At 47.5% G+C, this 11077-nt stretch overlaps 2 protein-coding genes across 3 annotated transcripts in view; both read left to right on the forward strand.

Annotated features, from left to right (window-relative positions):
- Positions 1-9192, forward strand: part of nup98 (nucleoporin 98 and 96 precursor) — a 17600-nt gene extending 8408 nt beyond the window's left edge. For both annotated transcript variants that reach the window (XM_086098889.1, XM_086098891.1), the window contains 19 exons: positions 321-420; positions 487-603; positions 687-825; positions 905-1082; positions 1474-1632; positions 1717-1935; positions 2203-2314; positions 2420-2643; positions 2747-2928; positions 3024-3274; positions 3539-3796; positions 4187-4344; positions 4445-4585; positions 4820-4965; positions 6616-6837; positions 6916-7157; positions 7269-7423; positions 7499-7613; positions 8551-9192. In XM_086098889.1, the coding sequence (XP_085955015.1) occupies positions 321-420; positions 487-603; positions 687-825; positions 905-1082; positions 1474-1632; positions 1717-1935; positions 2203-2314; positions 2420-2643; positions 2747-2928; positions 3024-3274; positions 3539-3796; positions 4187-4344; positions 4445-4585; positions 4820-4965; positions 6616-6837; positions 6916-7157; positions 7269-7423; positions 7499-7613; positions 8551-8741 (3309 nt within the window). In that variant the 3' untranslated portion in view covers positions 8742-9192. The remainder of the gene's footprint in view (positions 1-320; positions 421-486; positions 604-686; positions 826-904; positions 1083-1473; positions 1633-1716; positions 1936-2202; positions 2315-2419; positions 2644-2746; positions 2929-3023; positions 3275-3538; positions 3797-4186; positions 4345-4444; positions 4586-4819; positions 4966-6615; positions 6838-6915; positions 7158-7268; positions 7424-7498; positions 7614-8550) is intronic.
- Positions 9193-9531: 339 nt separating this feature from the next.
- On the forward strand, positions 9532-11046 carry rnasekb (ribonuclease, RNase K b). Its single transcript, XM_086098892.1, has 3 exons — positions 9532-9772; positions 10448-10530; positions 10706-11046. Exons 1-3 carry the CDS (start codon positions 9695-9697, stop codon positions 10848-10850), a joined length of 306 nt encoding a protein of 101 aa, XP_085955018.1. The 5' UTR covers positions 9532-9694; the 3' UTR covers positions 10851-11046.
- Positions 11047-11077: the final 31 nt, after the last annotated feature.

Genomic DNA, 11077 nt, shown 5'->3' on the forward strand with positions numbered 1-11077 from the left:
TTTTTTTTTTTTTTTTTTGTGGCACACAATAAATTAAAATGTATATTTTTAATCATTAAAAAAACAAACTAAAACTAATAAAAACAAACTCAATCTTAAAACTAATGCTACATTTAAAATATAAAACTTTGGGGGGGGGGAATAATATAATAATTAAAATGCCCAAACTTTTACAACCGTGTGTGTGTTTGTAAGAGTGATTGTGTTGGTGTTTAATATTGGATGTTTGTGTGAGCAGTTCAGTTGTTGGCGTGCGTGTGTATTTATTTTTTTTTGTTGTTGTTTTGACATTTGCTTCAATTTTCCTCCTCAACCGCCAGTTGAGCAGCGAGGACGCCTTGGCGTCCCCGGGGGACGCGTCTCTGCAGGATGAGCGAGACGACGTCCTGCACGACTCCAACCAGCCTCCTCACCCCGCAGGTGCGTTGGCGCCCCCCCCCGCCGACCCTTGGCTTCTCGTCTGACGGCGTGCTGTGCTGTTTTCAGGCATCGTGCTGAAGCGCGTCGGTTATTACACCATCCCCTCAATGGACGAGCTGGCCGATATGTTCGACGACGACGGCGGCGAGTGCGTGGTGGAAAACTTCACCATCGGCAGGAAAGGTGATCCCGCGTGAGAAGTGTGTGTGCTCAAGCTCTTGATTGGACGATACGCTCAAAGCTGTGATGCGATTGGCCCCCGGCAGGTTACGGCTCCATCTTCTTTCCCGGCACGGTGAACGTGACGGGACTGGACCTCGACCAGATCGTTCACTTCCGACGCAAAGAAGTCATCGTGTACCCGGACGACAAGAACAAGCCGGCAGAAGGCGAAGGGCTCAACAGGTGAGTTCCGTGTGCGCGCGGACGGCGCTGGCTTTTAGCACTGGCGTCATGCGTGTGATGCGTGTGGGAATGCGCGCAGGCGGGCTGAGGTGACGCTGGACGGCGTTTGGCCCAACGACAAGACGAGCTGCACGCAGATCCGAAGCCCCGAGCGCCTCGCCGACATGAACTACGAAGGTCGGCTGGAGAAGGCGGCACGCAAACAGGGAGCGCGCTTCCTCGAGTACAGACCCGAGACCGGCTCCTGGGTCTTTGAGGTGCGGGTGATTGCTTGCGTCGAGTCAACATTTCTATACAATAAGATATTTGACCTCACGAGTCTTAAACGGGACATTCTGATCGATGTTACATTTGTGGAATATGAGTTATGAAGCAAAATCCATCTCAAAGGGCGGCCATTTTGCCACTTGCTGTGGACTGAATATGACATCAATGTTGCTCAGGCAACGACCAATCACAGCTCACCTGTTTTCTGAAGCTGAGCTGTGATTGCTTGTTACCTTGGCAACTGTCATGTTATTTGGACACGATATTAACCAGAATACTATATTTAGACGAGTGGGGCTAAATAGAACATATTGTCAAGAATTTTTTCCCGATTGACTCATTGGTCCAAGTGATCCATTTTTTTTTCTTCCTCTCTCCCAGGTCGCTCATTTCTCCAAGTATGGCCTGCAGGATTCGGACGAAGACGACGACGTTCCGCTCATGACCGACCCGAAGAAGCTGAAGATGATGTCACTTCCTCCCTCCAAACTCCCGCAGGCTCCTCCTCCCTCTCAGCAACCAATGGCGCCGCAGACTCAGGTAGCCAACGTGGGCCGCGATCAGTCTGCATTGCCGCAGTGCTACCAAATGGTTCCGCTCACCGCGTTCCTCTGGTCTCGTCAGACCACGGCCGTTGTTGACCTGGCGAGCGGCGTGGCCGAGTTAGACAGCGACATGGCCGACGTCACGCAGAGCTTACCGGCGGAGAGCAGCGCGCCAGGAGAAGAGGATGACAGTGAGCCAGGGGACAGCCCGGCGGACGGCGCGGGTGCCGAGCAAAATGGCGTCTCCCCATCTGGCCACATGGCGTCGTCGCTGGGCATCAACCCCCACACCCTGCAGGTATGCTTTGGCCACGCCTTCAACATTCACATTCTTGTTTTGCTCCTTCTCACTAAAACCAAGCTAATAAAAAAAAAAAGTTTAAATAATAGTAGAAGATGTTTGTGTTGTCACAATCCCACAATTTTGACTTTGGTACTATAAATGAAGCATAAAGTACGTCGACGCTGGTACTGACAGGATAATGCGTCCAAAATTTAAAAAGTGGTAAAACAGCCGACGCGCTTCAAGCTGTTTTTTCTCACTTGCCGTTTGTTTGCTCTTAAGATCATGAAGGCGTCTCTATTTGCTGAAGATGAAGACGAGAGCGACTTCTTCCAGGACCACGTGAAGATGTCCACGGACTCGCCACGCCTCAACCTGCTGGGACGACCCTCGGGTATAAACTTTGAACTTGAATGTAAAAGCATTCCCGCACAGCGACCCGAAGATTTGTTCTCGCAGCCTTCCAAATATTTGAAATGTGTTTTTCCTCCGTGGCCAGCGGGGGCGCTCTTCCAGGCCCGCTTTTCTTCCGGCCTGCTCTCTCAGCTCCCCGATTCGTCTCCCAAGTCCCGGCCCGAAGGACCCCACTCGTCCCACTGGGCGACGCCCACCCCGCCCTCCTTCTTGCTGCCCTCCAAGCCGGTGGAGCCTCCTGTGAGGACCATTGGGGTCCAGCGCTTGGGCGGCCCCGTACCCCTGCAAGAATCCATCACACAAGGAAAGGCAAGTGGTCGACGCGCAGCAGCAACGCGGACGTGTCTCTTGAATTGTTTGTTATTTTCTCTTACCTCCTTGATGTAAATACATTATTTTTGCTGGCTTGCAGGGCAACTTGCTGATGGACGCCGGTCTGTACGTGGGCCGCTCGTTCCGGGTGGGCTGGGGTCCTGGCTGGATGCTGGCGCACTGTGGCAGTCCGCTTAGCGCTCCATCAGGCAAGCAACTTGGCCACAAACAAGCAACCAACGCGGACTTTAGTTTCCTGCCAAAACCTGCCAGGATCACGCCGTAAGATCATCGTCAAAAACCACAGAAATGAACCAAACTAAAATTGGACGAAAATGTTGCTTAGTAGAATAAAAATGAATTCTGACATGCGGCAGGCTGACGGCGAGCCCCTACAATGTGGTTTTGGAACATCTGGTGGGTCCGGGGTCCCCGGGGGAGGAGGAGATGAGTGACGAGCAGAGTCAAGAGGTGCTGCAGCGCCCCCTGGAGATTTGTCTGAAGCACAGCACCGTCAGCGCGGACGCCGCCGCTTGCCCCCTCGTCCGCCCGCTGTCCGGCGTGGCGGCGCTGCGCGACTACGCCGATTGGATCTCTGAGCTGAGCGACAAGCGGGAGCGCGACGACCGTAAGTCGGCCCGCGCGCGTGCTCCCCGCCGTCACGTGATCTGAATCGGCACAAACGTGCACGCAGCCACGCGCAAAGATAGATGAGAAAACAAAAGAATGAAAGTCGGGCATGACATCGTGTTTGACTTTTGTCATCAGCCGGGCCGACATTTGACCGATATTGGTATCTTGATATCAGTTTAGGACATGCGATGCCTGCCAAGGACGCGCATCACCGGCGTCGGGCTGAAACTGATGTCAAAATTTGATATGATGTTTTCAGCTGTGCTGGACTACTGGTGCGAAGTCTGGACCCTGTGCGAGGCCCTGTGGGGCCTGCAGCCGCACGCCGAGGCCCTGGGCGACTACGAGCGGCAGCTGGAGAGGAGGCGCGCCTTCTCCGCCTGGCTGTCTCGCCGCACCGCCCACCGGGTGGAGGAGGAAGTGGCGCTGGCGGGGAAAGTGTGCCGCGCAGAGGCCGTCTTCAGTTACCTGACGGGAAACCGCGTCAGTGAGGCGTGTCGTCTGGCGCAGAAGGAGGGTGAGAGTGCAAATTAAACGACCGTGACGCAAAAAACGTGCATAACAAGTCAGGCGTTGCTTTTGATTTGTGGTTCAACAGAATCGTTTCAAAAGCAAACTGTATTATTTAGAGAGAGGCAGATAATCAGCGCCGGTATCGGTATCGGCCTTTTATCAAATCCGATGGCCGATTATGAGGTTAAATCTAAAACCATTTCAATCACAGGAAGCTATTTATTAAAATTTTCATTTAACTTTATAAGAGGTTGGTTTCAGCCCACTAGTATTATTCAAATAAACAAATTTTACAGACCCTTTTAACTCTGTGAAAGACGTGGCACAAATGTGCCGCTGTCCGAGTGCTGGCGTTTTCACAAGTGCTAAGCTAACAAGCCCGTTCCTGCGCCAGGAGACCACCGCCTGGCGCTGCTGCTGTCGCAGGCCGCCGGCTCGCAATGCGGCCGCGAGCTGCTGGCCCTGCAGCTCGCCGACTGGAACCGCATGCGGACCGACGCCTACCTGACGAAGGAACACCTGCAGATCTTCACGCTGCTCGCCGGAAAGCTCGTACGTCGCCCTCTATTGGTCACCGTCGAATCGCATGTGTGCGGTGAAAAATGAAAACAAAATAGATGATTTTTATTTTTTGTGTGCATCTCCAATGCAGGTGTGGCAGACGTCTGAGTCGGTGGTGAACGTGTGCTCGCAGCTGGATTGGAAGCGCTGCGTGGCCGTTCACCTGTGGTTCATGCTCCCGCCCACCGCCTCGGTGGCCGACGCCCTTGCCAAGTACCAGGACGCCTTCCAGGTGAGCGCTGCCGTCCGACTCGAGGGGAACCGGACTATCACAAACACGCGCACATGTAGGGAACTGATCGTAACAAAAAATCTGAAGGCTTGTGTACTTTTCGGAAGCAGCTCTCGTGTGTGCTGTTTTTTATGGAACCGCAAACGCGGTGTCGTTATCAAGGATGAAGCGGATTGCTCGAGCGGCTGCCGGTTCACATCCCCGACCACCCCCGTAACAAAGTGTGTCCTTTAGGGATCGTGTGAGGGGGGCAAATATGCCTGCGCACCCCTGCCGCCGTACCTGGAGGAGGAGCAGTCGGATATGGACAAAGACGAGGAGGAGGAGGAGGAGCCTCTGTATGATGTCTGCTTCCACCTGCTCAAACTTTACAGTGACAGGTACCGTCAAGTCAAACTCTTTGCAATCAAAAGCCGCACGTGCGTTGCCAAAATTCATTCAGGCCCCTCCCCAAAACGTTGAGAATTGCTTTTATTCATATTTCTGACTTCTCAAAAAAAAATTATTACGATTTAATATAAATTAGCGTAGTCAGCCCACGTCAAGAAGAAGAGAAAAAAAAGGGGTTGAAATGAGGCAGATGACCTATTTTTGGAACCCAGTTCCAAATTTAATACTGCACTTAACTCATTGACTGGCAGCCATTTCGACTGAAGCAACCCCCTTCGCTCCCGGCGGTTTTACTGGTTATTGACTGATTTTGCAAGGCCCACAGAATATTGTGTTTTATTGCTGTAAAAACATGGAACCTACCAAAAGAAAGATGAGGGTCTCTTCTTTCATCAGGAGAAAAAGTAGATTTGCATCGGTTTCCGTTTTGCAGCAATTAGCAGTAGCATAAAACTAAAGTTTTATTATTGTTCACAAACCTGGGCAAAAAGAGCTTGTTGCAACCTGGTTGATCTCTTATGCTCTGCTGCCTCCTGCTGTCTGTTTTTTGTAATAACTACCATTGCTTCAAGCATTCTCGAGGCTGCATCAAAGGCCATCTTTATGCTCTAGCATGAAAAAAAAACAACTTGTATGTCTTTGGGACACTGGTAATATTTACAATAGGATGTATTTATACGTTTTGGGAGCAAATGAGATAAATAAAAATGCCACTTCAGTAACAATTCAATTAAAATGTTGGAAGGGGGGAGGGGGGGTTAAAACCGTCATTTTACAAGGAAAATCCCATTAAGATCCGCAGATCTCTTCTTCAAGGGAGTCCTGGCCAAGAGGTGCACTTCAACATAACATACAGTTAAGAGTACGTTAAAAACGGCAATTGGTTCGCGACTGCATTCCCAGGTCCTTTAAAATTGAGACAAAGTTATGAGATCTGGAAGTTGAATTGTCGTTTGTAAAGAATTCCAATCTGCAGGTGCTTGATACTGAAAAGCCTCTTTTTTTTTTCTTTTTTTTTTGCACAGAAAAGTGAAATAAAAATTTAGAAACAAACTTTTGTAAATAAATTCTAATGTATTGTACTTTAAGTGAAAAACACCTGAAATGCACAAATGTGTCGTACTGGAAATGGAAAAAATAAAAAGTTAAATACACTTTGGACGTATAATTGAGTGATGCTTTATTGTACCAAAAGTGGAACTTGTACAACACTCGCGTAGATCAAAACATTTCACGTCTACAAGAAACCAAAAGTTAAAAATATTTTTCTTAGGCGTTTTTTGTTTTTATTTTTATTTTTATTTTTATTTTTATTTTTATTTTTATTTTTATTTTTATTTTTATTTTTATTTTTATTTTTATTTTTATTTTTATTTTTATTTTTATTTTTATTTTTATTTTTATTTTTAAAGTTTCATTCTCAGGACTTTTTACGGCTTCTTGTTTTCTAAAAATAAAAATAAATTTATCGTAACATTGCGATCCTCCCCCTGACAATTGACAACTTTCCCAGAGTACACACAGTAATTAGCTTTATCTAATGGACGTAAGTGATGATGAGGGGATCCTTTAAAAATAATAATAATAATAATACTGAGCGTTTTTGACACTGCGTTTGTTTGGCTCCTCCCCGCCACTAGACACTACGGCCTGCAGCAGCTGTTGGAGCCTCTGAGCGCGACGCAGGAGCGTCTGGACTTCCGGCTGAGCTGGCACCTTTGGGGCGTCCTGCAGGCGCTGCACTACAGCCACCTGAGCGCCGCCAGCCAGGGCCTGCTGCACGCCAGCTACGCCGCGCAGTTGGAGAGCGCCGGCCTGTGGCACCTGGCCGTCTTCATCCTGCTGCACATCCCCGACCACGCGTATGCGCACACACACGTAGCTTTGGTGGATAAACAAAAGTATACACACCCCTGTTCACGTGCTTGTTTTTGTTTTAGCCAGCGCGAGCGCGCGGTCCGGGCCGTGCTCAACCTGCACTGCCCCCTGCAGGAGACGGAGGAGTCCGCAAGCAGGGAGCACTTCCTGACCGAGCGTCTGCTCGTCCCCGAGCGCTGGATCCACGAGGCCAAGAGCGTTCGCGCCCGCCACCATGGCGACAAGCACCAGGAGGCGCTGCACCTCTTTCGCGCCGGCCACTGGAATCGGTGTCACCGGCTGCTCGTCACGCACCTGGCCCCGGGTAGGCTCCCGCTAACAAAAAAAAAATACTCAGACTCGATCCTCAAGAAAAAAAAAAGAAGGTATTTTTCCGTGTAAAATGTCCCCTTTTTCGCCATTTGCTATTTCCTAGATTGCATCATCAACGACAACCACGACTACCTGCTGGAATTTTTGGAGGGGCTGGCGGTGCCCGAGCACAGCGCCACCATCCAGGATTGGGATACCGCCGGCAAGGTTTACCTGGACTACATCCAGGTCACCAACACCTTACGGGATGTCCAGCGGGTCGGTGGCCACACGACACGACACGTGACGCGACGCCGCGCCGCGCCGCGCCAGCTCACGTTTGTTTGGTTGCAGATGGAGAGCGGTGACGGCTACGAGCTGGAGCGTCTTCACTCTCAAGTGACGTCTTTGTGCGGCAGGATTCATCTCCTGCCCTGCGGGGGCGCCAGAGACCGCTTAGCACAGTCAGGTACGTGACGCTTGGAGAATAACATTGAAAAGCAAAAGCATGCCGTAAATTGTCTTCATCTCCTTTCTTAGTGGAATTTCTTTTGGCGGGGAAAATCAGCTTTTTTTTCCTCAGTATTTCAAATTTATTCTTGATTTATGTCAACTTTTTTCCCCCTTTATTTTTTGTTTGTCTAAAATTTTTAAGTTGTTGATATTTCTAAGAATGACTCTATAGTTGGAAAGTCAGACTACTTTTCAAGTGGGATGTCACACTGACCTGAAAAAAGTTTATTTATATATATATATATATATATATATAATTGTGTCTTTATCCTTTGAAAAATTACATCGATTTGTCCTAGTAAAATTTCTCTTTTAATTCTCAGGAAGAATTTTTTTTTTATCTTAGCTACCCCCCCCCCCCCCCCTTGAAATTTTTAATTTCTCTATTAAAATTCTGTCATGTCAACTTTTGCTCTGAAAACGACAGCTTTTCTCAGCATTTACGACTGTTTTTGGCAAAGTTGCATCTACTTTTTCACACAATTACTTTTTTCCTGATGAAAGAATAGACTCAAATCTTTATTTTGGTAGATTCCATGTTTTGATAGCAATAGAGGACAATTTTCTGTGGGCCTTGCAAAATCATTAAAAAATTCCGTAAACAGCTGGGAGCGAAGGGGGTTGCTTCAGTCAATGAGTTAAGCATAGGTTTGAACCTGAATTTAAAAGCATTAACACATTATCGGTGCGCTTTTATTCATTCCCGTTACTCACTTTCATAAGAAAGGATACCAGCCAATTGGGGGACTACTGAGGGAAAATGCGCTTTTTACAGTCGTGTCATTTTTCTAAAAGTCCACCTTAACAAAGACATCATTTCACATGACAAGTAGTCTGAATTTCCAATAATGTTGGCGAGAGAAAAAGCCTGACGAGGATGCGCTCGTCCTCAGAAATGGCCAAGTGCGTGGCCAACATCCTGCGCGTGGTGCTGAGTCTGCAACGCGGGCCGGGCATGCCGGCGCCGGCGCCGCAGCAGCTGGCGCCGCACATCTCCCGACTCCCCATGCCCGAGGACTACGCCCTGGAGGAGCTGCGGGGTCTCACCACCTTGTACCTGCGCCAGCTCGTCGTCGGCCAGTGAACGCCGCGCACAAATCCAAATCCAAATACGGCTCAACATCGGGGGACACTTTTGGGGGCGTGGCCGTGTGTTGCGCTGCCGTTAGCTGAGCAGGACCGCAGACAAAGAGGCGCGTGTTCATATACAGGCAAAGGCCATATATCTATCCAGCTATCTTTACCATGTTTTATGGAACAAAAAGTCCATGTGGACAAATGTCCCATGGTCTATTTTTGTAGATTTCTTGTTGTTGTATCTTTGGAGTGTAAGAGCACATATAAAACAAAAAAACGTTTTGAAACTGTCCTCACCGAGTGTTTTGAAAGCAGCTTCTCCCAAATTCAAATGTCTTATTTTGTGTGCTGAAAATCTCTTTTGTACAAAAATGAGCTACTGAGGTGTTATTTTTGTTATCCTGTGACATGGCATCATTTGTGTGTAAACATTTTTAATAAAGTCTCAGATCAAAGAAGTGGCGTGGCCTGATACAAAACATTTGTGGGACTTTCGAGTTATTCATCCTCCTTTGGAGCGTCGGCTTTTCAGCAAAATCCTTTCCAACGTGACAAAAACCAAATGGCACGACAACCAAAACAATATATCCCATAGCAAATAATGGAAGTACAATTAATCTGTCACTTACAAGAAATGGATATATTACTTTAGAGTGGCCAAATTTCCGAGGATTTGGACAATTTCAAGTTAGTCTCAATAAACGATTTATCGGTTATTAATTTTTTGCAAGGTGATGAGGATAATCCCTTGAATGATCGACACCTCCTACCAGTAGGTGGCGGTAATGCGCCACCAACAGAAGAAGCCATTAAGCTCTTGCTCGCGGAGATCAGCTGACACGAAGCATCGACCCAGTTGTCGTCCTTCCGTTCTTGGCGACTTTTGTTTTTGTCAAGGGGCTACAAAAAAAAAAAGCAACACTTGTCGTCGTTGTAGTTTGTGACTGTTGAGCGGGGAGGATGCCGTCGTTGCTCTTCTGCGGTCCCAAGATGGCCGCGTGCGGCATCGTTATCAGCATCTGGGGCGTCGTCATGTTGGTAAGAAAACTCCTCTTGCGATTTTTCGCCTTTTAATTTGTGGCGATAAGCGATGGTCGCAGGCGTTTTGCGAGCGCACAGTGGCGACACAAACTCTGTACCGACGTTTGACACCAAAGTGCAGACGGACAATAAACGCAACAAATCAGAAGAAGTAATTACAATGTTTGTTGTGTTCTTCGTGAAGGTGACATAAAAATAATGAAAATGAATATACTGAGGGCCGGAATATTCTTTTCCGTGATCATGTGATCCACCTTCACGTGACTTTTCAAAACAGGAAGTGCCAAAATAAACGCAAACATTGAGAAACGCGTTAAATTAAATCTTATCGGTAAGTCGTGCGTTGAGCTTTTTGTTTTACTATTATGACATAGGTAGATCAAAACTTTGTCGTAGATGACACTTTTCGTTAACAATTGGGTTGGACGTAGGCCTAAATGGGGGCATTTTCTTAAATTTGATTTAAGTTGAGCATTTCTCAACAATTATAAAGCAAATGCAATTATGACATGACTGGAACATTTTGCAGATATTTTTTAATGTAAATTGAGCATCTTAATAATTACAAAGCAATATGTATTAAAATTGTTTACATGGCTAAATATGAAAGAACTAGAATGGATATATTTTTGAAATTGCAATGTGTTTATTTATGGCCGTTTGTTGTGGCAGGCGATGCTGGGAATCTTCTTCAGCACCAAGTCGGCCGTGCTCATCGAGGACGTCCCGTTTACCGAGGAAGATATCCGCAATGAGTCAGTGCTGTCATTCTCCTTCTTTCAGCTTGCCGCTCTCGTTATTATGTGATACACATTTATTTGCATTTTAGAAAGAAATATGACTAGTGTGGAATTTAGAAAGGGGCAATGTGTAGGAAGGCCGTTTCCCCTTCAAACAGGAAGTGACCTCATTGCATCTGTCTTCCCGCAGTCAACACCCTCCTCAGAATATCTACAGTCTGTACAGCCAAGTGGGTATCAACTGCTTCATCGCGGCCGCCATCTACGTGGCGGTGGGCGCCGTGTCGCTGTGCCAGGTTCGACTCAACAAGCGGCAGGAGTACATGGTGACCTAAGATGGCGGCCCCTGCAGCGGCCCATCGGTCGGAGGAAGGAAGCCCCGTAATTTATTTCACGTTGAAACGTTTTGTGTTCATGTCATTCCCCTATTGTGACCTCGTCAATGTTCTTTTCCGCAAGTAGACACAAAGTATGGATGTCAGAATAAAAGTCTTGTGTGGAAATAAAATTTACAAATCTTTTGGAATCAAATTCTGCAAACTTTGTACATTTTATAAATAAA

Source organism: Leptonotus elevatus, chromosome 16 (assembly GCF_054856555.1).
Source record: "Leptonotus elevatus isolate MCC_2025b chromosome 16, RoL_Lele_1.0, whole genome shotgun sequence".
In the NCBI taxonomy this organism is placed as follows: Eukaryota; Metazoa; Chordata; class Actinopteri; order Syngnathiformes; family Syngnathidae; genus Leptonotus; species Leptonotus elevatus.

Excerpts from the sequence above, each read along its gene's own strand:
- rnasekb (XM_086098892.1), top strand. The coding sequence starts at position 9,695 with ATGCCGTCGTTGCTCTTCTGCGGTCCCAAGATGGCCGCGTGCGGCATC. Across the intron at positions 9,773-10,447 it reads TCTGGGGCGTCGTCATGTTG|GCGATGCTGGGAATCTTCTT; the intron begins GTAAGAAAACTC and ends TTGTTGTGGCAG. Across the intron at positions 10,531-10,705 it reads GAGGAAGATATCCGCAATGA|TCAACACCCTCCTCAGAATA; the intron begins GTCAGTGCTGTC and ends GTCTTCCCGCAG.